The sequence below is a fragment of the Sceloporus occidentalis genome, unplaced genomic scaffold (assembly GCF_023333645.1).
Source record: "Sceloporus occidentalis isolate IW3139 unplaced genomic scaffold, rSceOcc1.0.p SCAF_13, whole genome shotgun sequence".
Lineage (NCBI taxonomy): Eukaryota > Metazoa > Chordata > Lepidosauria > Squamata > Phrynosomatidae > Sceloporus > Sceloporus occidentalis.
Window position 1 is genome coordinate 13,412,431 of NW_028316993.1, and position 23,895 is coordinate 13,436,325.

The following is a 23,895-nucleotide window of genomic DNA, read 5'->3' on the forward strand; positions in this document are numbered from 1 at the left end:
CTGTTCTGGTTCTCTCTTGTTTCTGCCCTCTCTCTTTCCTGTAACCTCTGACATTTGATGGAGGAAAACGTATCCAGCCATTTGACAGAAAGTACACAAGAGGGTCGCAGTAGGATGCTGGATAAGCCAAATGACAGATTTAGGACTGTAAGGATGAGTGGCCTGACTCTCCAACAAAGTTGGAGCAAACCCATCCCTCCCTCTCTCCTTCTCTCACACATGAAGGGTAGTTCATGCCATTTTGCAGCCAGCAAATCTCACGTTCATTCATTTCCTCAATGGATTTTGATTCCTGCAGCAGCTGGTGAATTTCCATCCCTGGTGAGCGGTTCATTGGCTCCAGGATTTAAAGGAGCTGCCCAAGGTTCTGGATGCAATTTGCAAAACATGTTTGGCACCTTGGCTACTTCCTTGTGTGGTGTAGTGGTTTGAGCGTTGAAGTATGGCTCTGGAGACCAGGGTTTTATTCCCCACTCAGCCATGGAAATCCACTGAGTGACGTTGAGCAAATCACACCTGCTCAGGCCTCACCTGGAATAATACTGTGTCCAGTTCTGGGCATCACAATTCAAAAAGGGTGTTGACAAATTGGAGCGTGTCCAAAGGAGGACCACCAGAATAGTGAAGGGCCTGGAGATCATGCCTTATGAGGAGAGACTTAGGGAGCTGGGCATGTTTAGTCTGGAAAAGAGATGGTTAAGAGGTGATACGATAGTCCTGTTTAAGTATTTGAAGGGATGTCATATTGAGGATGGAGCAAGCTTGTTTTCTGCTACTCCAGAGACTAGAACATGGAACAATGGATGCAAGAATAGGATCTGGAACAACAGATGCAAACTATAAGAGAAGAGATTCTGGAAGAGATTCCAGAAGATCCTAGGAGGATCTTCTGGACAGTAAGAGCTGTTCAACAGTGGAACACACTCACTTGGAGATTGTGGTGGAGTCTCCTTCTTTGGAGATCTTTAATCAGAGCCTGGATGGCCATCTGTCAGAGATGCTTTGATTGAGATGTCCTGCATGGCAGAATGGGGTTGGACTGGATGGCCCTTGTGGTCTCTTCCAACTCTATGATTCTATGCTTCTCTTGATTCTTGGCCTGGTTTGCCCAAGTTCAGTGCAGCAGAAGTTGAGATTGGAGGTAGCAGCAAATGGGACTATAACTGATGAGGGAAAAGAAAGGCATTTTTAATGAATAGAGCCAGAGAGGTTCCAAATGTTGTGTTCCATTGAGCGTGCTGTATCCCAGGCAACACACATCCCTCTTGGTAGAGTTCAACACCTTGGACAGCGAAGGTTGCTTTGCCACATCATCCCAGGATAGGATGCAGTTGACAGAGGAGCAAAACAGGTTCTGTTTTCCTTTCTAATGTTCAGTGCCAGGATGGAGGGGTGGCAGTGGTTGCTGGAAGACTGAAATTGCAGTTTGCCCGGTCCAGTTCCCCGTGGAGGGCCACCTGCGTCATGCCAGCCATCTCTGCAGCCCACGCTAAAACTGGAGACTTCCAACGCTTGCAAGCACCATTGGGAACTGAATTATATCTCAATTCGTAGCTCAGAGGCAGAACTAGAGAGGAGGGATGGAAATGGGATGCATGCAGCAATGAGCATATGAACATCTTGAGATCTCAACTCTGGAGCTCACCTTTCTGAGTCTTTCTGAAGTCGCTGATAGGATTTTATTTTATTGTTGACAGTGGTATCCATAAGAATTTAACAAAGCTGTACTCTTTGGCATGTTTAAAATTTGTGAGTAGCTGCTCACTTCCATGAGTAGTTAAACGTCTAGGGTTGATACTACAGCATTCAGATTTCTAGGGATGACAGAGAGCACTGGAGGATAAAGGCAACTTTGCAACATATGTTTTGTATGTAGATACAGAAATGCTAATAGATGCTCCTCTGTTCTGTACAGTTTAGGATTTGGTAGCTCCATATGTAGCCAAGAAATGCAATTTTGAAAAAAGAAGTTCAGTTTGCAATCATATTCTTAATACGTTGTACGTTCAATATATCAAATGTGATCATTTATGCCAAAGTTATACACAGTGGGCCCTTTGTACCTGCTGGTGTTTGGATCCCCCATGGGATGCTCCAGTCCCATTATTATACAGTAGCGTAGTAAAATGGTATCCTGTATATGAAACAGCAAGATCAAGAAATTGGCGGCATGAGCTTTCGTAGACTTCAGTTTATTTCCCCAGATGCATTACTGAAGTCTAGGAAAACTCGTGCTGCCAAGTTAGTCTCAGAGGTGCTACAAGATCTCTCCATGTACCGATTCTACGGACTTAACACAGCTATATCTTTGAATTCTAGCAAAATCAAAACCTTTTTGGGGGGAAAGAGTTCATGAATAGTTTTGAACTGTGGTTGGTTGAATGCATGGATGCAGAATCCGTAGATATGGAGAGCCAATTGTATAATGAATTTTACGTTTCTAAAATTACAAAGAGACGATGAAGAACCAGCTCAACTAGGCTCAAAGGAGAAAGAAAATGGTGGATGCATTCACAGAGAGGTGCACCTTGCTATCCTTTCCCCTCAGAGGATGCATTGTGCAAAAGATTGCACAAGATGACCAGAAGTAAGTACATAGCAGGTACACCCTCCGTCATGTTTTAGCATTTCAGCCAGAGACTTGCCACGGACACATTCCTGAGGACAACTGTGCCTCCATAGGGACTCATGTGCCCCTCAACTGGTGTTCCTGTTGCTGACGCATGAGTTAGGGAGTTTGTGTGTTCATGGCAGCTGCTATTCAGGCCATGCTCCACAGAGATGAATCACGAGGCAAGAGGGCCAGAGGAACTGCCATGTCGGATTAAGCCACCAGCTTGTCTGGCTTCCCTTCCTACGTCCGCCTTACGCTTCAGAAGAAACAAGGCAACCGACCGTCTCGTTCCTTGCTTCCCTCCCACAAAGCAGTGCGATGAGATGCTCTACTTGTGGAACACCAGCAAGTTCTCTCCTCTTCTTTAAATCAATGGTCTTAAGGTCATTTAGAAGATCTAAAGATGCCAGCCACAGATGCCGGTGAAACGTCAGGAATAAACTCTTCTAGAACATGGCCACAGAGCCTGAAAAACCCACAAAAAACCTCTCTTCGATAGTTTTTTGTGGGTTTTTTGGGCTCTGTGGCCATGTTCTAGATGAGTTTATTCCACCCTACAATCTGAAAGTGCTGCTGTTCCACTTTGACTGCTCTAGCTGCCTCTCTTCAATGTTTGATTTTGGCTGAATTCCTCTTGGGCACAATCAAAAAAATGATCAGAGGGTTATTTCATCCCTAACTTGAATACATGGTCAAATGCATACCTGATCCCACTGCAATAACATGAACACCCTCAAACCAAGGATCTAAAGAGAACACTTTCTCATGTAGATCTGGTTTCCCACTGCTGTCCGTTTCCTGTTTTTTTTTCTTTGCCTCTTTTTCTTGTCTTTTAACCTTTTCTGTTAATAAGATTCATTGCACAATTTTAAAACCATGAAAGAAAGAAACTAGCCAGGTGAATTGGGCATGCTAGCTTATTTGTTTTGTCTTATTTTTAGTGTTCTTATCATTCCCTTTCCGCCAGTCCCTCCAGATCCGCCGCTTTGGTTCGTCTTGTCCTCCAGATTCTCTGCTCCTTGGCATCATCGCAGGAGGGCCTGGTCCTCTTTAATTCCTGCCAGTTTCCCCCAAGGGAGAAGAAGACTAAGAGATCTGGCTTGGCACAAATGAGTATTAGTAAATGGAAGACAGAGCATGAACCCCACACATTTATTTTGCAGGAAGGAAGGAAGGAACTAGGGAGGGGATGTAAGTCAGCCAGATAGGGGAAGGATTGCTATAGCAACCTGTGAATGAGATACCAAAGCATTGATAAGGGCTGGGGAGGAGAGCAACGTGGAAGATGTTCCTCAACATTTTGCACAATCCTTGTCGCTTCTTGTTCAGCTTATTCTTCTGATCTACACCAGGTCTGCCTGGTTTTCTTCCCAGGGTTGCTGCTTTTTAAACCAGGCATGCTCCTGTGTCTTTAGTAGATGATCTTCCCAATAGCATCGCTGACTACCAGGTTTAGGATGGTCCATGCCACTGTAATTCCCATTTCTATTGTGAAAGCTGGACATTGAAGATGGGAAGGAGATCATCTCATTTGAGATGCACTGCTGGAGGAGAGTGCTGCAAATACGGTGAACTGCTACAAAGAGCCATAAATGAGTCCTAGAACAAAGCAAACCTGAACTCTCCCTAGAAGACTAAACTGTTGCATTTTGGCCACATCACGAGAAGACATGTCTCACTAGAAAAGACCATAATGCTTGGGAAGGTAGAAGGCAGTAAGGAACTGAGGAAGACTGCATTCAAGATGGATAGATTAAATTAGAGAAGCCAGGACCCTGAGTTTGCAAACCCTGAGCAGGGCAGTTGAGGACAAGGTGACCTGGAGGTCTCATTCATAGGGTCACCATGGGTCAAAATGGACTTGAAAGCAGTTAAAACACCAACTTCTTAGTTGTTGTCCTTATTGATATTTGCTAAACTCCTGTGGGACAATTAGTCATGGATGGAAGGGAGGCAGAAGACCTGTTTTCCCCTCCAAAACTCTTGCTTTCGTTTGAAGCAAAGCTTATATGGGGGTCACTTCTGGCTTCTGTGATAAAAGTCAGATGAGATAAAGGAGGCTGGGAAAAGCTGTTTACAGCAATCCTTATGGTCCACACACCACACAATTTCCATCCCTGTGTTTAGTATAGGCCAGATAATGTAATCCATTCTGCTTTTTAAAATGCATGCATAGGAATTCATTGCAAAGGTGAGTGATATTCCAGTGTCACATTGTAGGGATTTACCACTGAGCTGGGCTCAGGATCGGGTCGGACTTTGCTGGTGTCCGGTTGGTTCCAGCCCTGGCAAGAAAAACCCATTTGCCTACAGCCAGAAGCACAATCCAGTCACCAAAGATCCAGAGGAAGGATCTGCATTTCGTGCAGATGCGCTCGCCCTCCTCCTCAATCAGCCCCAAGGCATACGGAGGATGCTGCTGGTAGCTGCGTTTGGAGCTGGCGATGTTTAAAAATAGCTCTCTTTTTATTTTGGACTCTCCAGAGGCCTGGCAGGAGGCTTCTCCGCGTGAGGTTTCATTGCGCCAGTCAGCAAACAAATTCAGCAACTTGCAGTCGAGGGCCCAATCCACCCTGAACATTGTGAGAGATGGATCATGGAAGCAAGAAGGATGTGGACATTGCTGGAGCATGTCCAAAGGAGAGCAACAAAAAGGACCTGGAAACCATCAAGCAGCTTAGGGAGCTGGGGATGTTGAGCCTGGAGAAGAGACGCTTAAGAGGTGACATGACAGCCCTGTTTAAATATTTGAAGGGATGTCATATTGAGAATGGAGTAAGCTTGTTTTCTGCTGCTCCAGAGAACCGGATATAGAACAATGGATGCAAACTACAGGAAAAGAGATGCCACCAAAATGGTGAAGGGTCTGGAAACCATGAAACCATATGAGGAGTGACTTAGCCAACTGCTGGGTTTGTTTAGTCTGGAGAAAAGATTGTTAAGGAGTGATATGAGAGCCCTGTTTAAATATTTGAAGAGGTGCCATATTGATGATGGAGCAAGCTTGTTTTCTGTTGATCCAGAGAATAGGACCCATAGAATAGGAGCAATGGACTCAAACAACCAGAAAAGAGATTCCACCTAAACATTAGGAAGAATTAGTTTTCCATAAGAGTTGTTCAGGAGTGGAACTCGGAGGATGATGGACTCTCTTTCGGAGACCTTTATTGTGAGAGATAGATCATGGAAGGAACATGGGATGGGAAACCTCTCTTGTCACCATTGCAAAAGGTGACAACAAAAATGCACAGTAACACAATAAGCAGGGAAGGGTTAGGTGTTCAATTGTGCGAACTGGAACTTGTTTAAAAGGTGGATCACAGCTCCTGCACATTTCCAAAAACAATAGTCCGCCTTTCCCCCTTAAATAAAAGGGGCCTGAATTCGATGGTTAGTTTAAACTAGAGTGATCCAGAAAATGGTTTTGGGGGGACTTGTTGTGCAATGTCACGTGTCTTTCAAGCACACTCCAGGCTTCAGAAACAGATTCAGATCCTAACATGCGACTCTTGGAATCCCAGGCTGGCATCACGCTGGTTCCAGAGGGCAATGAAATTAGTTCATCCCTGAACAAGCAACAGACTACATTAAAGGACTTCTGAATGTTTTCTTTTTAAAAAAAGAGGTTGCATAAATCCCTGTGAATAATTTATCAAAAGGGCAGAGTTTGCTCAGGCTGGCGGCCCTGAGATCAGAAACCTGTTGTAGCGAACACACAGGCAGTGTGAAAATGCATCCCTTTTGATTATGGGTCTGTGATGATTTGTCTTACTCAAAGATTGGATGGTCTTTGGGAAGGGGACATTGCAACAAGGCTTCAGCTGCACTGCAGAAATACTGTATATACTCATGTATAAGTCTAGAAATTTAGGTCAAAAAACTGACCCCAAAAAACCTGAGTCGACTCATCCAGGGGTCAATGTAAGTACTGTATTTTATCTCTCATTTAAAAGAAGGAACTATCTCCTGGAGAAAAGCAATAGTATAATATGTGAAGCACTGACCCCTCTACTCTCTCCTCCATCCATTCTTAAGAGTAAGCACAAAGAGTTATGTCGGCTGGAATTTTGTCAATTCTTTGGCATTGTTTTGCTTTGCTTCATCCTTTAGGGAAGCGGTCCCCGAACTGTTCCCTTTAAGAGGTTTTGGACATCAGCTCCCAGAAGCCTCAGCCATATTGCCAATAGTCTGAGATTCTGGGAGCTGAAGGTTAGTTTGGGGACCATTGCTTTAAATCTTTTGCTATGCGGCCCTAAATGTTACCCTCAACTTATCCACAGGTCATAGCAAAATCCATCATTTTGGCCCTCAAACCTGCCCTCAATTTATACTGAGCATATACAGTAATCCAGTTTGGCAATGTTCGAACTTCCATACCTCAATGCTATATGGAATCCTGGGACTTGTAGTTTGTTGTGGCACCAGAGCTCCTTGGCGGAGAAGGCGAAATGTCTCGCAAAACTGCAGTCCCCAGATCTCCATAGCATTGAGCCATAGCAATCAAACTGGTGTCAACCTGGATTATTTCTGCAGTGAGGATGTACTGTGGTCAGACCAGTCACGTTGCACCAGCATCCCTACTAGAGGAAAGGGGCTGCTATAAAGAGCAGGGAGGCAAGCAGCCGTAGTTCAAAGTTGCTTTGGTGAGCCAACGGAAGAGGAAATTGGTTTTCATGTCATTCTTTGAAATTTAGAGCTGGACCCCAGGGGTGGGGAGAACTGGAGCAGAGGCAGATTTACTCTTCTAGATTTCTTGGTTTGTTGGTTTCCATTAGCCCATGGGCCCAGTGTGTATGTTGATGTTGTGTGCCTTCAAGTCCTTTCCGACTTACGGCGACCCAACGGTGAACCTATCATGGGGTTTTCTTGGCAAGATTTGTCCAGAGGAGGTTTGCCATTGCCTTCCCTCGAAGCTGAGAGAGTGTGACTTGCCCAACGTTATCCAGTGGGTTTCATGGCTGAGTGAGCAATCAAACCCTGGTCTCCAGAGTCATAGTCGAACACTCAAACCATTACACCACACTGGAGAAAAGTTATCACTTCCTTCCTCTTCTCTTCCATTTGCCTCCTAAATCTCCTACTGTTTTTATTGTCACCGATATTTTGTGCATTACTTGAGCAACTGAGCAAAAATACATTCATTGCAGTTGCCAACCTCACTCAGCCGAAAAAAACCAAATCTACATAAGAAGAGAGATATTTGCTTGGATATCCCATTTTATTTATCCATTTGCTTCTTTAACTATTTATTATCCCACCTTAGACTATTGAGTTAACCTGGGTGGCATCCAAGCTAAAAGCAGTATCAGCAGATTATAAGAATTTAAAGCAATCATTTAAATAGACTAAAACATATTAAAGTCATCACGTTAAAAGCAGGTTTAACAGGTGCAGGTTTAAGAGGTTAAAGAGGTTTAAAGTCACATGTATATATATTTTGGAGTAAGCCCTTTGTGCCAAAAGGTTTTAGTGGATAGCCACATTTTATTTGGTGTTTCTATAAAGCCAGCGCTGATGCAACATCACTTCTGGGTACCATTTTGGAGAAGAAAACAAGGAGAAGCAAGGTTTCTTTCTTTGTGTTGGAGAGAATGCAACCTTCAGAGGTGGAAAATTGGCTCCTAGCAATTGTTCACCTTCTGGTGTAATGGTTTTCTGTCGTCACAGATGGCGGCCCAAAGAAACTTCGCAGTAACATCCGCCGAAGCACGGAGACCGGGATCGCTGTGGAGATGAGGAACAGGATCACGCGGCAAGGCAGCCGGGAGTCGACCGATGGCAGCACCAATAGTAACAGCTCCGAGGGCACGTAAGGACCTCTGATGGTTAATATTCTCAGGCTGTATGCAGATGATATGCTTAGATGTTTGTGAGATAAACGTTAGTTCCCTATAGGGTTAGAATCATAGAATCCTTGGACCTTATTCCTTATGCGGGAAGTTTTTCAGCTGGGTTTGCAACAAAGAGTAATAACACGAAATTAAAGCAGACAAAAAGTCAACAAAAATGACACCTTTGGAAGAAATGTTGTCTGAAAAACATGCCGCATTTGCAGGTTTTTCCGACTTTTAAAATCCCATTTACGTGCGGGATTCGACTAGTGTGATAAGATCCCTAGAATTGGAAGAGACTCCAAGGGCCATAGGTGCTAGAGCTTTGCAAGCACTTCATGAAATGACAAATCCCAGGACTCCATGGAATGTAGCTATGGCAGCTAAAGTGGGATGAAACTGATAGAACTGCATACTACAGATGCATCCATAATCTGCTGGCTTTCGCCAAGCTGCTTCTCCAGGCCTGCCTTTCTTGGCAGCCTTTGCACCCACAATCTTTTCGCTCTTGCCACTTATGCCAGTATCATTACACCACTGTAGGGCACCAATAGGACTCCAGCCTGCTTCCATTTTGACTTCTCCCTCGCTTCATCTGCTGCCTTTGTTTCCCTTTTCTTTAGGTTTATTTTCCCAACGACTAGGTTGGGAGCCGAAAGCCAGTTTAGCGACTTCTTAGATGGTCTAGGACCGGCTCAAATTGTTGGACGGCAGACGCTGGCTACTCCACCCATGGGTGAGTGAACCTGTGGGACTAAATAATATGGTTTCAAAATTAAAATAACACACCAAATATAAAAGAGATCTCGTCACACCTTTGACTAACTAAAGAAAAAAGTTGGCAGGATAAGCTTTCATAGACCTTCCTGAGATGCATTTGGTGGAATGGAAAGCATCTGACAAAGTAGACTTAAGACTCTTTGCTTATTAAACCTAAATACTCATGCCCTCTCCTGATTGTCTGTGGAATAACACCCTTTTTTTGTTATGAACTACTATCAAGTTACATGTTGGTGTTGTTGTGTGCCTCCAAATCATTTTGACTTATGGCGACCCTAATGCGAATCTACCATAGGGTTTTCTTGGAAGATTTCTTCAAGAGGATAGGGAATGCACCTTTTTGTCTAGCGAACAAGACCCATTGTTGGGATCTGTTCCATCCGCTTTCTCTCCTTTGCACTGCGCACATCTGGCAGACTCTCCTTTGTCCTCTGCTGGTTAAAAACAGGAACGACAAGCACAAAGGAACGCATCCTATAGCTATGACCGTATGAGAAGGCGGCAATAGCAATAGCAATAGCACTTACCTTTCTATATCCAAGGCAAATGACGCCAAACATACTACACTGAGCTGGGAAAGTGTAGATTGCGCAAGGTCACCATGTGAGTTTCCATGCCTGAGTCTGGATTTGAATCCAGATCTTCTTGGGTCCTCATCCAACACAAATCATTACCCATCCTTATCTCCTCCTTTCCTGCTACTCATTGCTGTGAACGAGTAACCTTTGAAGTTTATCACACTGGGGCTAATATTGGCATGAAATAGAGATTAAAGCACATTTAAAGCATCCCGCAAATAAAGCAAAAATGGCGAGTAGTTGCGCAAATGATTATCACACACAATCATGCAAATAAAGCGATGTTGGAAATGCGTTGCCGTTCAAATCCTGAAAGTAAAAAGAGGCGTGTTAATGCTTCTTTGTGACCACTTTAATGGCGAGTTTTGTACAATGTTGTGTGAAATCGTTTCACATAATTATGTGATTTGTCTGGGATGTTGACAGGATAAACTCCGATCTCCTTCATGTGATAAACTCCTAAGAATCTAGTGCCGGGATTTCTTGCTTGCTTGCATTTCCTTTCCTCCCTCCCAGTCCCTTTTTGTTTTGTGTTGTGTCTTTAGATATATATCCTGATTTCTTGCCCATTTTTGCAAGCTGCTCTGGAACATTTTTGGAGTTTGTATTTTATCTGTTGTTAATTAGAAATCATAAATTATTATTATTATTATTATTATTATTATTATTATTATTATTGAGCAGGATTGAAAAGATGATTTGAACAACACACAAATCACAAAGCACTAAAACATAAGACAGATTTCCGGCATCACATTTTCTCGGCAAAAAAACACACACCCATCAAATTGTTTACATGCTGACTTGTCTCTGGTTCTCCAGGTGACGTCCACATTGGGATGGTGGACCGGAACGGACAGCTAGAGGTAGAAGTGATAGAGGCCCGGGGCCTCACTCCAAAGCTAGGATCCAAGACCATTCCTGGTGAGTAGCAAAAACAGAATGGAAGCCCAGTGTTAGAGGGCAACACACAAACATACAACCACAAGAGTTATATCTCTTCACCGCATCTGTGTCTAAGCTTGGGAAAGTTGGGAGTTTTGATACAACTTCCAGAATCTCCCACCTATCCAAATTTCTGAGGGTTGCTGCTTTAATTATTATTATTATTATTATTATTATTATTATTATTTATATCCTGCCTCTCCAAGCAGATCGAGGCGGCTAACAATGATAAAACACTGTTAAAACTCAATAAGACAGTTATCGTCATTATATCTCAACCCTCCCAAACCCACCCATCCACAATAAAATACAATTAAATATCCATTCCCTGCAGTTATTTAGAGACCTAGACATGTCTCCCTTATCCAGAATTCCCAAATCTGAAATATTCCAAACCCCAAAAAGTTTTTCATGGGTGACACCTTTGCTTTCTGATGGTTCAATGGACACAAACATTAAAATCATTACAAAATATTGCATAAAATTCCCTTCAGGCTGTGTGTATAAGGTGTTAAGTCAGCCTTCCGTACCCACAGATCCTTTATATATGGATTCAACGATTTGAAATATATTGATAAAAGTTATATAAATTCCAAAATGCAAACCCTGATTTTGCCATTTTATATAAGGGACATGCCTTTGTGTTTAATGGGACTTGAGCATCCATGAATTTTGATATCCACAGGAGGTCCTGGAACCAAACCCCAGCAGATACCAAGTGTTTAGACTTGGGTCCCATCTCCAAGATATCTCATTATGTATATACAGATAATATCAAAATCCAAAAAAAAATCCTAAATGCAGAAGCATTTCGGATACTTTTGGGTTTTGGAATATCTGTCAGATAAGGGAGAACCTGTGTCACTCTTTTGTGGATGAAGGATTTTGTTTTATTAGGCTTCATGGCCAACATGCCTTTGCCAGCCATTCACCTCCCTGTCTCTCTGCCGCTGCAGCCACTTACGTCAAGGTGTACCTGCTAGAAAACGGGGCTTGTTTGGCCAAGAAGAAAACCAAGACGGCCAAGAAGACCTGCGACCCGCTCTACCAACAAGCCCTGCTCTTTGACGAAGGCCCTCAGGGCAAAATGCTACAGGTGAGTGAATGCTTTCCTCCTCTTTGAAAGGTAAGAGGATTCTCACACACAACTGCTCCCCTAAAGTCTTTTGCTGGTGCAACGCATGGAGCATGGCTTCTTTAGCTGCCCTTGGAACAGGCCCTAGGGGATGCACAAGAATGAAGAGTCACCCTCGACCAGGTACCTACTGTATATGCTCATGTATAAGTCTAGAAATTTAGGCCAAAAAATTGACCCCAAAAAACTAAGTCGACTTATCCACGGGTCAAATTAAGTACTGTAATTTTAACTCTTGGTGAAAGACAAGAGGGTAATTTGTCCTGGAAGCACTAACATTATAGCTCTCCTCCATCCAGCATTTAAGGAGAACCCAAACAGTTGAGCCTGCTGGAATTTTGTAAGTCCTTTGGCATAGATTTCCTTTGCTTCATCCTTTAGATCAATGGTTCTCAACCTATGGGTCACAGAGTCTTTGGGGGTTGAACGGCCCTTTCACAGGGGTCACCTAAGACCATTGGGAAACACATATTTCCGTTGGTCTTAGAAACTGAGACACCGCAATTTAAGGGCTGGGGGTCACCACAACATGAGGAACTGTATTAAAGGGTTGCAGCATTAGGAAGGTTGAGAACCACTGCTTTACATCCTTTGTTACGTGCCCCTAGGTTTTGTCATCGACTTATCCATGGGTCATATCAAGATCCATAATTTTTGGCCCCAAAACCTGCTCTCGACATATACACGAGGTCAGCTTATAGTTGAGTATATATGGTACTTTTGGTTGTTATTTGCCCCGTTGATGTTTTTGCCCATTCCTTCCTTGTAGGTGATTGTTTGGGGCGATTACGGACGTATGGACCACAAGTGCTTCTTGGGGATGGCTCAGATCGTTCTAGAAGAGCTGGACCTGTCCACGGCGGTGACCGGTTGGTACAAGCTCTTCCCCACCTCTTCACTGGCGGACTCCACCATCGGACCCCTTACGCGCCGCCTCTCCCAGTCCTCGCTGGAGAGCTCCATAAGCCCCTCGTGTCCTTAAGGAAGACCCGGAGGAGAGACCCGGCAAAGAAGAACAGCCTGCGCCACCACCGCTTTTGGTAGCATGGTTTGTAAATACTCCATGTCTTTTTCCTCCCGTCTTTCCTTCTCTTTCTCCTTCTCCTCCTCCTTCTCCACCTCCTCCAAGGAGAGGAAAATCCAATGACTCCCAACGACTTTAGACATCTTTGTCCCTCACTCCGCAGATACAGGAGGAGAAAACTCCAGAAGGTGGTGGTGGGGAAGAGGAGGAATTTACAAAGGGGAAGGACAAAGAACGTGGGGCAAAGGAAGGGTACTATTACTGACCGACTCTCGATTCCAAGACTGTTAATGTCACCTTGAAACACATTGCCTTTGAAAAGGAGTCACTCGTTTTCTCATCCATAAAACATCCAGGAGAGCATCTCTCCAACTGACTCTTTGCAAGTAGCATGTTCACTGAGTAAGTTTCTTTCTTGCTCAGTATTGTTTTGTTTCCATATCTCTGAAGGAGAAGGTTGAACTTGTCTCCTGATTTCTTTTCCCCTTCTAGAGAAAGAAAGACAGAAAGAGATAGAAGGATGCAGTACTACTGGCTTATTTTTAAAGGGGAAAATGTAGCAACTCCAGACATTATGTAGCCTGCCACGTATTCACAGATCTCTCTGCAATATTTGTGTAGACATCTTCCCTCCTGAAAAGGAAGTGCCAACTGGCCACTTCCTATTGAGTTTCTGAATACAATCCTCCGAAGCGTTTGTGCAAGCACTTTTGTGTTTGCGGTTGTCTGCAGGAAGGGCAGGGGAGAGAGATTCTGCCAAAGCTGTAGAGGGGTAGAAACGATAACACGGTGCATTTGACATGACTGTTAAGTTTCGAGTGCATTTACGGTTCACATTTTGCTTGCTCGCCCTTTGAGCCAATTCATTTCTTCTCCTTCTCCAACCAAGGCATTAGATGCTGTGTCTCTTAAGGTCTTTGGGTGCAATCTAGGCTCTTGTTCGAGTCCCACAGAGGCGGAATGGGAACCATGCAAGAGCCCAGCTCTGTGCTGCTTTGCTTCAGCCGGGGATGTGCAAGAAAAGCGACAATCTCACTGGACTGTGTCCTGTGTGCAATTGCATGCCCAGCCTTTGTGCTTGGACCCATTCCATAGACCAAAAGGCAGGATGGTGGGCCACTGGTGTTCAAACAGAAGTGAAACGTACTAGGAAATACACAAGATGTTGAGCGCTCCTCTTCCAGACCCCATGAGCGGGCAACAGGGGAGCGTATCTCCTGGCTTTCTTACAAGGGGTAGTGTGAGTCTCTTGATTTACTAAATGTTTTGAATTCAACACAGTTTGGCCGCAACCGGAAAACACACGTGCTACGTAGTACGTAGCATTTACCCATCAAACACCCAGTGGGTTTTACATCTATGTAAATGTGCGTAGGATTTGGGGTTGTGAGTTGTGTGTGCGTCGTATGTTTATAAGTAGCAATCTGGCTCTCCAAAAGGAGGGCCAGACCCTGTAGCAAAACTGAGAATTAAAAGAAGCTTTTAATGAAGGTGCCTACAGAAATTTGATGAAAATACTCAGGGGAGATACTATTGGAAATCCTTGTTTCGCCGTTGTCGTTGTCGTTGTCACCATCATTATTATGAACATTTCACATGGACTGTACTATAAGAGAAGTAAGAGACCACTGGTGACCAGAGCAGGAGCAGACAGAGCATTTCTGTGCAAAGGATGCTTCACTTGGATATTCTGCTTTCAGGCTTGTCGGTGCTTGGACTGATATTTTTTCCGCATTGCACAAGCATATATATATATATATCGTATAGATCAAGTCAGTAAAACAAATGAACATGGGGTAGCCCTGTGGCTTCCATCAAGACAAAGCAACAAAAGGTTCTCAAGAAAAAACAACAACATTGGACTCAAAGAGAAACAACAACCACCAGAACAGATGGTTTTCCTCCATTATAATGGAACTGGAAAAGAAAGGAAACACTTTTTTGGTGATAAACGGAGTCGATCCTGCCTGTGCCTTCCAAGTGCACAAACAACTGTGCGGAAAGGAACACACCATTTTGGCAACTTGAAGCTGCTCACCTTCGTTTCTGTGTCCACAGCATCCAGACACTGGATTTCTGGGTCCATCAGATCAGACTTATCTGCTGTCCTGCAAGCAAGGACCTGGTCCAGTTGCTCTTTGGTTCCCAGATTCATGCTTTTCTCCCACTGTGTGCACTTGGTCGCTTGAATTTGTGATGGTTTTTCTTTTTTCCCTTCAGGATAAGTAATGTGCTGGTTTCCAGATTTTCACCCTAGGCAAAATTCTTCTCTGGTTAATATTTTAAAAGTCTCCAGCTCCAGCACACACACAAGCCACAAGTGTGCATTTCTGTGTTTGTCAAGTCACCACTCATGTGGATTGGTTTTCCCACCTCCGACTTCTGCATCGGCACATGTGAGCATGAATGAACACAGGCTGCCAAAGGAACTACTTTAAGTACCCTTACACTTTATCCATTGCCATTTGGGACACAGAAGAGTCCATGCATGTGGCTTTTCTTTTGCAGGTAAAGAAACAAAACGTTCTTGGAGGAAAAACTGGCCAGTCTCGGCATGAAAACCATGCTATATTTGATCTCATGAATTCGCCCTCCCAACCTACCTACTTCATTGTGGTAGTGGTGCAAGCGTGGCATGGTGGTTTGAGTGTGCAACTATGACTCTGGAGACCAGGGTTCAATTCCTGGCTTGGCCATGAAACTTGCTGGGTGACCTTGGCCAAGTCACATACTCTCAGCTTCAGGGGAAGGCAATGGCAAACCTCTTCTGAACAAACCTTACCAAGAAAACCCCATAAACAGTTTGCCTTAGGGTCACCATAAGTTGGAAACGAAGGCACACAACAACACGCAACGCCTATAATGCTCTCTTTGATACTGTCATGGCTGTGCAGGGACTGTCTCCCAAAGGCGCTGCATAGCAGAGGACTGATTTGGGATCAAAGTAAGAAAGGAACAGGGATCCCATGGGAAGGTGGCCATCCATCATGACTATGTACTTGTATTTATGTAATTTTGGTTGTGATCCGCCTCAATTCTTTGGCAGAGGCGGGATATAAATGAAAATTATTATTATTAATCTTATATTATTATGGAAAGAGCACAGCAGCCTGCAGTATTCTGACCAGTGAAGTCCCTAGATTTTCATTAGTGTTCGGAAGGAATGGCAGTGAGAGAACATGACTTCTGAACCCGTCTCATCTCACATTTTTCATCTCAAAAATTGCTGCAAGGCAGGAAAAAAAGGTGGACATCCAAAGGACAGAGACTTATGAATGTCCTGTATTTCACCTACAGTTGCATCCAAGCAAGGAAACCATGACATTGGAGATTCCAAAATGGGGCACAGTGCTCTTAAGCCAGGTTCTGGCAAGCCTGGATGAACCTATGGACCTTCTGGCCTTCACAATAGACTGGTTGATACAGCACTTGGTCATGAGCTGAAACCATCACGGACCAATATCACATCCATTAATTCCACCATATGTATTTCACCGACATCTAAGGAAGACTATATGGAATGAGGTTCAAGAAGGTTGTGGAGATATAAGGCCTGGCTGGGACATCAAACTGGTCAGCTCACATCTCAACATTTAGGAAGTACCGTATATACTCAGCTATAAGTTGACTTCATGTAAAAGTCGATAGCAGGTTTTGGGGCCAAAATAATGCATTTTGATATGACCCATGGATAAGTCAAGGGTAAAACATAGGGGCATGTAACAAAGGATGTAAAGGATGATGCAAAGGGATATGATGCCAAAGAACTTAGAAAATTCTGGCAGGCATAACTGTTTGTGCTCATCCCAAAGGCTGGATTGATAAGCTACAGCTTATTTTGCTCAATGGTCCTATAAGATCCCTTTGTGCAGTCTCAACGGTCCTACAATATTGATCTCAATATTGCACAGTGTTGTAACTATGTAGTGTGAAAGGGAGCGGATCCACTTCTCGACTGGTGTAGCAACACCCAGAGAAGCCACGAATTCTGCATTATTAGGGACTCGCCATATAGTTCAGGTTCATTTGTCTGCCTCGATTTCATACAGCGAAAGGCAGGATCCAAAATGCAAATCAATAAACTGATACAGATATTGCTATAGAAAGGCATGGTTTAAGGTGCTTGATGGAGAAGCTCCATCCAAATTCGCATGATTTGCTGTCACCTTGGATTAGAAGGCTCTGCAAAAAGACTTTGTAGCCCATTGCTGGCAATGTTTTCAAAGCCCCCAGAACCGTTGGGTACAGTGTATGTGAGATGGCAAAGGAGAGACCAGATGTGTCTTGACTGAGATGTGTGTAGCATTGTGGGTTGTGCGTTTTTTGAAGTCAGTGGTCTGTTTCCGTATGTTGAAGGGGTGGGAGGGAAGGGAAGAGGTGTGTGTTTGTATGTGTGTTCATGGCAAGACATTCCAAGCGTTGGTTGGAATGGTGGATTGTAGTCTGATGTTCTTTGCAAGGACCTTTGAAGCAATGCTTTCCCAGAGGCCAGAGACAACCTCCCCTCTTCTCTGGCTCTGGGCGCAATAGCCGATCCCGAGGCGGCGCGCCAGGCTCTTTCGCTTGGCGGCAGACCCCTTGGGACTGTCGACCCCTTTCGATGTTAGTGGCCTTGTTGGTTTTCTTCTTCTTCTTTCAAAAAGAAAAGGGCTGATTATCTCGTCGTCTTGTTAATGGTTGGTAATGGATTGAAAACCTTGTATTTCCCCCTCCGTTTGTATTTCCCTTACCTTTGCCCCTCAATAATTTCAAAAGTTAGGGTTGCCGATTTTTGAAAAATGGAGAGAGCCTTTGCCCTTTTAATGGTTGCACAGAAGGGGGAATTTCAGCAAGTGACCGTGTTGCACAATGAGCGACACATGCAGGAATTCCCTCTTAGGGCTTTGCCTGTTGTTGTTGTGTGTTGTTGTGTGCTTTCAAGACATTCCCGACTTAGGTGTGACTTTCCCAATGTCACCCAGTGGGTTTCATGGCTGAGCCAGGATTCAAACCCTGGTCTCAGAGTCATAGTCCAACACTAAAATTGCTACACCACACTGGCTCTAGAGTTTGTCTACATGGACAAATTACCCCAAATTACCCCCTGACTCTTTATGTCCTGTTAACATGATGCAGGGCCCAGACGCTAAATCGGATGCAGATTGTCTCCTTGATGTTTGCATCCAATTCAGGGCTTCCTCCCTTTAACATGCATTTAAACAACTCACCTTTTGATGCAGGTTTTTTTGGCTCTTCTTGCATCGACGGCAGTGACTGCCTTCATTCATGGTCCCTGCATGGCACTCAGTGCCACTGCTGCGAGTTCGAGTCACTCTTGAGATCAGATTGATGCGCCCAGCTTCAATAGCATGGCTGTATGCCTTGTTCTGGCCTCAGCAATAGCACTGGGCAACAAATGGGGGGGGGCGCATGGAAAGGCAGCCGCCCACCGTCCGCTGCAAGAGGCGAAAATCTGCAGCAAAAGAGAACAGGTAAAGGGGGGAATTTGGGAGGAATTTGTGGCCAGGAGCAACCTGGAGTATCCTTGACAGTGCAGACCCACCTTTAAAGGTACTGGAGCCTTCTCCAATTTTCAGTCTGGCAAACTTATAACGAAGTAGCACATGGATTGTGTCGAAGGACCCAGTGTCAGGATGTTCCAAGGGACCTTTTTCTTGAGTGTGGCCACTGCCACCATCTTGTCTTTCAAGGGAAGAGCTGGAGGCAAAGTCCAATGGTAGTGTTGCCCTTGATCGTTGTCCCAATTTTGCAGAATCTGTCATTGGAGACGGGAGGCAAGTCTACCTCTAAAGACTGCTTGGCTTGGAGCTGTATTAGACCTGGTGTGCCAGCTGGGCCTTATTTTTGTTTGTTGATGGGGGTGGTGGTAATTTTTATGCAGACATTCTGTTAAAATATATATATATATCTATAGCACTCAAGGCAGCTAAAAATGCCATTTAAAAAAAAAGTTTGTACCAAAAAACAAAATTCCACCAAAATAACAAAAGCGACAGACCAGTGCTTCAAATCTGATTTAGAAACTCAAGTTCACTGCCATCACTTTGCAACAGTAGATCGCAAAACCTTTGGGCGTTTGGGGCTCAAGCTCCCTGAAACCCAAGCCAAGGGTCAAGGATCATGGGAGACAGAGTCCCAAAGTCTTGAGAGCCATTGCACAAGCTTCTTAGTATGTATGGTCCGTTCCTTCTTCATCCAGAATCGCTGGCCTCTCAAGGTGTAATTCTGTAATTACATGATTTTTTTAACAGATTTTAATACGGTCTTTTAATATGAAATTTGCAGAGATATACACCGTATGAATCTGGTTGCAAGTGATCACATAATAATTAAACCAGAGAAATAAAAGGAACATTAATACAACGGTAAAACACAGTAAAGCACAGATTCAGCAACAAACAGGGATGCTTCTAGAAGTATGATGCAGAAAGGAAATGGCCAGAAAAGGTTTTAAAATACCAGGGGCAAAAATAACAAAAAGCAGAATTGGGAATATTATTTCCCTTGATCTAGACTCTACATTTCTACTGATGCAGCCTAGGATCATAATGGCTTTTTTTAGCCGCTGCATCACAAAGCTTCTGGTCTACTAAGACTCCCAAATGCCTTTCGCATTCAGGTTGCCAAAAGTAAACAGAATGAGAACATGGCAGTTTCTACTATTCAGGGGCAACTTTCTCCCTGAGTTGAAGGTCCCAGGTTGTCTTCAGGACAATCCCCATAACTGGAAAGGAAAAAGAAGACACCAGTTGCAGGAATGGGGCAAAGAAATGGGTGCTGTGACCAAGGGAGAAAGTTAACGTGAGCTGAGATGGTGCAGATCATCTGTTGCAGTAGCATACAATAGACATATACACAAGGCAGAAACAGCCATCTTGACAATAGCACAAAGGTGGGAATTGCAACTCCCAGCAGTCCTTTCCAGCACTGCTTGGAATTACAGTCCAAGAACACCATTCCAGCCCCAGCACAGAGTTTCTAAATCAGTTTTGGAAAGTCAAAATATGTCCCCCCCCCCCCCCCCCCGAAGATCAGCCAAGGGCACTTTCAATCTTTCTTTAAACCGGTTCCACTTGCCTACTATTATAATTGTGAAATGGTCTTTGCATGAAATGTATGAAATTGGAAGACAAAGAAAAAGCCCTAGAAATGAGGGGACAAGATTAGGAATTCACCCCATCTACTCACCCTGCCTCCGGTCCCAACGAGCACAAGAAAAGGCGGATGGGCTTACGACGGGTGGTGGAGAGAATGGTTACTGATGGACCAAGACAAAAATAAAACACACACAAATTCACACAAAATGGCAATTTTATACCTGTGCTCTGTAACGTTTTCTATGTGACGTGGTCTCTTTCCTAAATGTAAAACTCTTGTATTTTTTTCTGTGGGTTTATACGCAGCAGGACTGACCGCTTGGAGGGTGCACGCTCTATTTTGTAAAATATCCTCGATGATGACTTTTTCCCCCTCTTTCCAAAGGAGACAAGATGGGTTTTCAACAAAAAGTTAAACGTTTCTCCATTTGGCTTGTTAACTGCATGTACAGTATTTGGGCAGCAAGTAAAAGACCATTAAAAGTCAGTTTTGAAAACTGTTTCCATAGCGTGGTGCCTTTGTCTTTGGCCAACTCTTACCTGGAATCCGGTCAGTGTCTTAAACATGCATAGAATCACAGTCACATCCACTACCTTTCTTCTTTCAAGCCATCACTAAAAACTAGTATATAATTGAAAAACCATTCACAGATTCTTATTCCCAGACTACTCACCCCATCTGTGTTCATGACACTTGAAACTTTCACACAAGGGAGACCATGGCAGAATTGAGGAAGCAACCTGTGCGTGAAGAGCAGGCACTGAGCATAGGATGCAAAGAACTCACAGTTGCAAAATGGATGAATACAGCAGGCACAACAGTTGGTTCACAACAGTTGTATTCAGGAGGCCATAGCAGAAGCACTGTTGCGTAACCTGCCACATTGTGCATCCACGACACAACACCAGAAGTATCATTGCACAACCCACGATGCTGCACAACGACTAGCCATCCCAGTGTGCCACAAACAGTACCATAGCCATCCCAGTGTGCCACAAACAGTACCATAGCCATCCCAGTGTGCCACAAACAGTACCATAGCCATCCCAGTGTGCCACAAACAGTACCATAGCCATCCCAGTGTGCCACAAACAGTACCATAGCCATCCCAGTGTGCCACAGACAGTACCATAGCCATCCCAGTGTGCCAAAAACAGTACCATAGCCATCCCAGTGTGCCACAGACAGTACCATAGCCATCCCAGTGTGCCAAAAACAGTACCATAGCCATCCCAGTGTGCCAAAAGCAGTAACCCTAGACCCATTTCGTAGTAAGCAAGCTCCATGGGATACAATGCACAACTCAAGCGTATGTCCATGTATGTTGCCCTGTGTTGCTATTCTGCAGAGTGTTTGTGTACCATTGCGATGGGTGTATGACTGCATGCGGTTCTTTATGCTATGCTAAACTGAGGCCAAGTGGTCTCTGCACCAATTCATGCTTAAAGCAGTGGTTCCCAATCTTTTCTATGCCCCACACTCCTCGGAAGTGTTTGATTAATGTTTGCAACCCCCTACAAAAGCAGTATCACATCTGAAGATGAAGAAGTGTAACTTCTAATTTTTGAACCATAAATTGAACTACATGCAATACTGCAGGTTAACAAACTGGACTTTAAAAAGTAAGCTTTTAACTCGGTGCACAAAATGCAATCTTAAATTGAGCTATTAGATTCTAATTTATTTAGATAAAATTGAGTGATGATTTGTGACTTATCAAAGGACACAAGCCACTGTTTGTCGCACCACAGCTTGGGAATCCCTCTTTAAAAGTGTGCTGCCATCACAATTCCTGAAGGCCTATCTTGCATCCGTAGAAAGAGAACTAGAGATGGGATGCTCTATGCCACACATTGAATTGGAGCCTGCCAATAATTCAGTGAAAACGCTGGTTGGGAGAGTAGGAGAGAAGCAAGAGCACATAAATATTTTAAAACGGTGGTTGAAACATCAGGAGAAATGGGGTAATGTTGCACCGCAATATTTTTTATTAAGGAATTTACATATACACAAGGTAAATTAGACAGTAGAATGCCCAGCTTTTGCTTGCGCTGACAGCAGAAGTCTTTGAAAACACTGCAAGGTTGGATATTCTTCCCCATCGAAAAGGTTGAGGGGCAAAGGAGAACCAGGCTGACCCCAGTCCCGTGACTGGTACTCCACAACTACAACTTTCACACCGGCAAGTGTGCATGTTTGTGTGTCTCCATGTGTGATACACCAAAAAAAAGTGCAAAAAAAGTGCAAGGAGAAACTTGCCACAGGATCTTGGCCCATTTACAGAAATGTAAAAGAATAAAGGGCAGAGAGGAAATAATGTATTAACACCACAGGACAGATGGAAGCATAAGTTGGGCTTATGAGATCCCCAAATTCCAGGGGGAAACAAAACTAATTTGAAATTTTGCAGTCATGGGCCTCGCGGGAGAGTTTCACTAGCTCTAAGGAAAGTCAGTTTCTTGAAAGATGGAATTGTTTCTTGAAAATCAGAAAAGGAAAAATGGAATGTGGAAGTATGAGAAAGAGAAGAGAATCGAGATGAATGGGTTAAAGAAACGGAATATGAGATAGGGCAGTAAGGAAAAGAGAGGAACATAAACTCCAACTAGTATCAGAGGAGAGATGATGTGTTTTTCAATAGTTTCGGTCCACTTCTTTAAAAAAAAATAATGAGGATGCCTTCAAGGCAAAACCATCACCAAAGATATGAACCCGGAGTCAACTCGGCTACCATGGCTGCCCTTTCCAAAAGACCAAAGGTAAGCAGACTTGAAGTTATGGTTGAAATCCAACTAGAAAGTTCAGTTCCCACATTATGTCCCTCCTCTACAGCCCCCTCCACAAAAGTAAGAAATCTGCCCACAATTTAACAAGCCAAGACAGCAAAGGTTTTGATTCCATCAGTGCCTTAGATGTGGGCCGGGAAAGTAGCCCAGTGGTCTCCGTTACACACAAGGAAAGTCTGGCTGAGGCCATCGTCACAGGAAGGAAAAACTTACAGTAGCCTCAGGAAGCAACTTTAATACAGAAACAAAAAAACCAAACCAACAGGAAAACTGAAGCCAAAAAAAGGGGAAGATATGGTCCAAATCCAGATGCGTTATTTCCACACCTGGGAACTGAGGGTTTGATTGGTTCCTTGGGTCCCGCCTCGGCCCATTGACTGTCCGTACCCCATCATCCCATTTGTGCCGTAGAAGTTCATCCCAGCCATCTGCTGCGTCATCTGGGGAGGGAAAAGGCAAGAAACGGATCAGAAGACCTGCGCTCTCTTACATGCGTTTTGCAAGATTCCTTTCCGTGAAGCAGATTCCTGCGGTTTTCAACCCATTACACGAACGGGAATTGTGTGGGCCCTCAGACATTACCCAATTATAGCACTACGATTTCCCTTTAACTATTATGACAACATATGGAATCCTGGGACCTGCAGTTTATAGAGATACCTTCAGAATTCTTTTTCCAGAGAACAAGCTTAGCAATGCATTTATTTGTTATTCCTCTGAGCACTAGGGCCTGTTACAGACAGGCCAAAATAAAGCTGCTTCGAGTCAGTTTGGAGGTATGGTATTTCAATGATGCATGCGTCCTATAAGTCCAAATGCTGCACCAAAGCCGCGCTCCAGTCCTAAGGACTGGAGTGCAGCTTTGGTGCAGCATTTGGACTCTTAGGACGCATGCATCATTGAAATACCATACCTCCAAACTGACTCGAAGCAGCTTTATTTTGGCCTGTCTGTAACAGGCCTAGGGCATTCAATGTACAGTATATTTTAGAAGTATAATTAGATAATCAGATCCTATATCTGACCAGCCAGCTTGGTTGCAGCAGTTTGAACGTTGCCTTGTGACTCTGGAGACCAGGGTTCAAATCCCAGCGAAGCCATGTA

The 23,895-nt window shown here is 44.0% G+C and overlaps 2 protein-coding genes across 5 annotated transcripts in view; one reads left to right on the top strand and one right to left on the bottom strand.

Moving 5' to 3' along the window:
• The window catches only part of LOC149305020 (regulating synaptic membrane exocytosis protein 3-like), a 46,636-nt gene extending 26,161 nt beyond the window's left edge, over nucleotides 1-20,475 (top strand). For both annotated transcript variants that reach the window (XM_089478382.1, XM_089478383.1), the window contains exons 3-7: nucleotides 8,282-8,423; nucleotides 9,069-9,181; nucleotides 10,626-10,727; nucleotides 11,705-11,844; nucleotides 12,653-20,475. In XM_089478382.1, coding sequence (XP_089334508.1) covers nucleotides 8,282-8,423; nucleotides 9,069-9,181; nucleotides 10,626-10,727; nucleotides 11,705-11,844; nucleotides 12,653-12,865 — 710 coding nt within the window. In that variant the 3' untranslated portion in view covers nucleotides 12,866-20,475. The remainder of the gene's footprint in view (nucleotides 1-8,281; nucleotides 8,424-9,068; nucleotides 9,182-10,625; nucleotides 10,728-11,704; nucleotides 11,845-12,652) is intronic.
• A 1,495-nt stretch (nucleotides 20,476-21,970) lies between these two features.
• Nucleotides 21,971-23,895, bottom strand: part of LOC149305021 (stromal membrane-associated protein 2-like) — a 33,283-nt gene continuing 31,358 nt past the window's right edge. For all 3 annotated transcript variants that reach the window (XM_089478172.1, XM_089478173.1, XM_089478174.1), the window contains one exon: nucleotides 21,971-23,231. In XM_089478172.1, coding sequence (XP_089334298.1) covers nucleotides 23,106-23,231 — 126 coding nt within the window. In that variant the 3' untranslated portion in view covers nucleotides 21,971-23,105. The remainder of the gene's footprint in view (nucleotides 23,232-23,895) is intronic.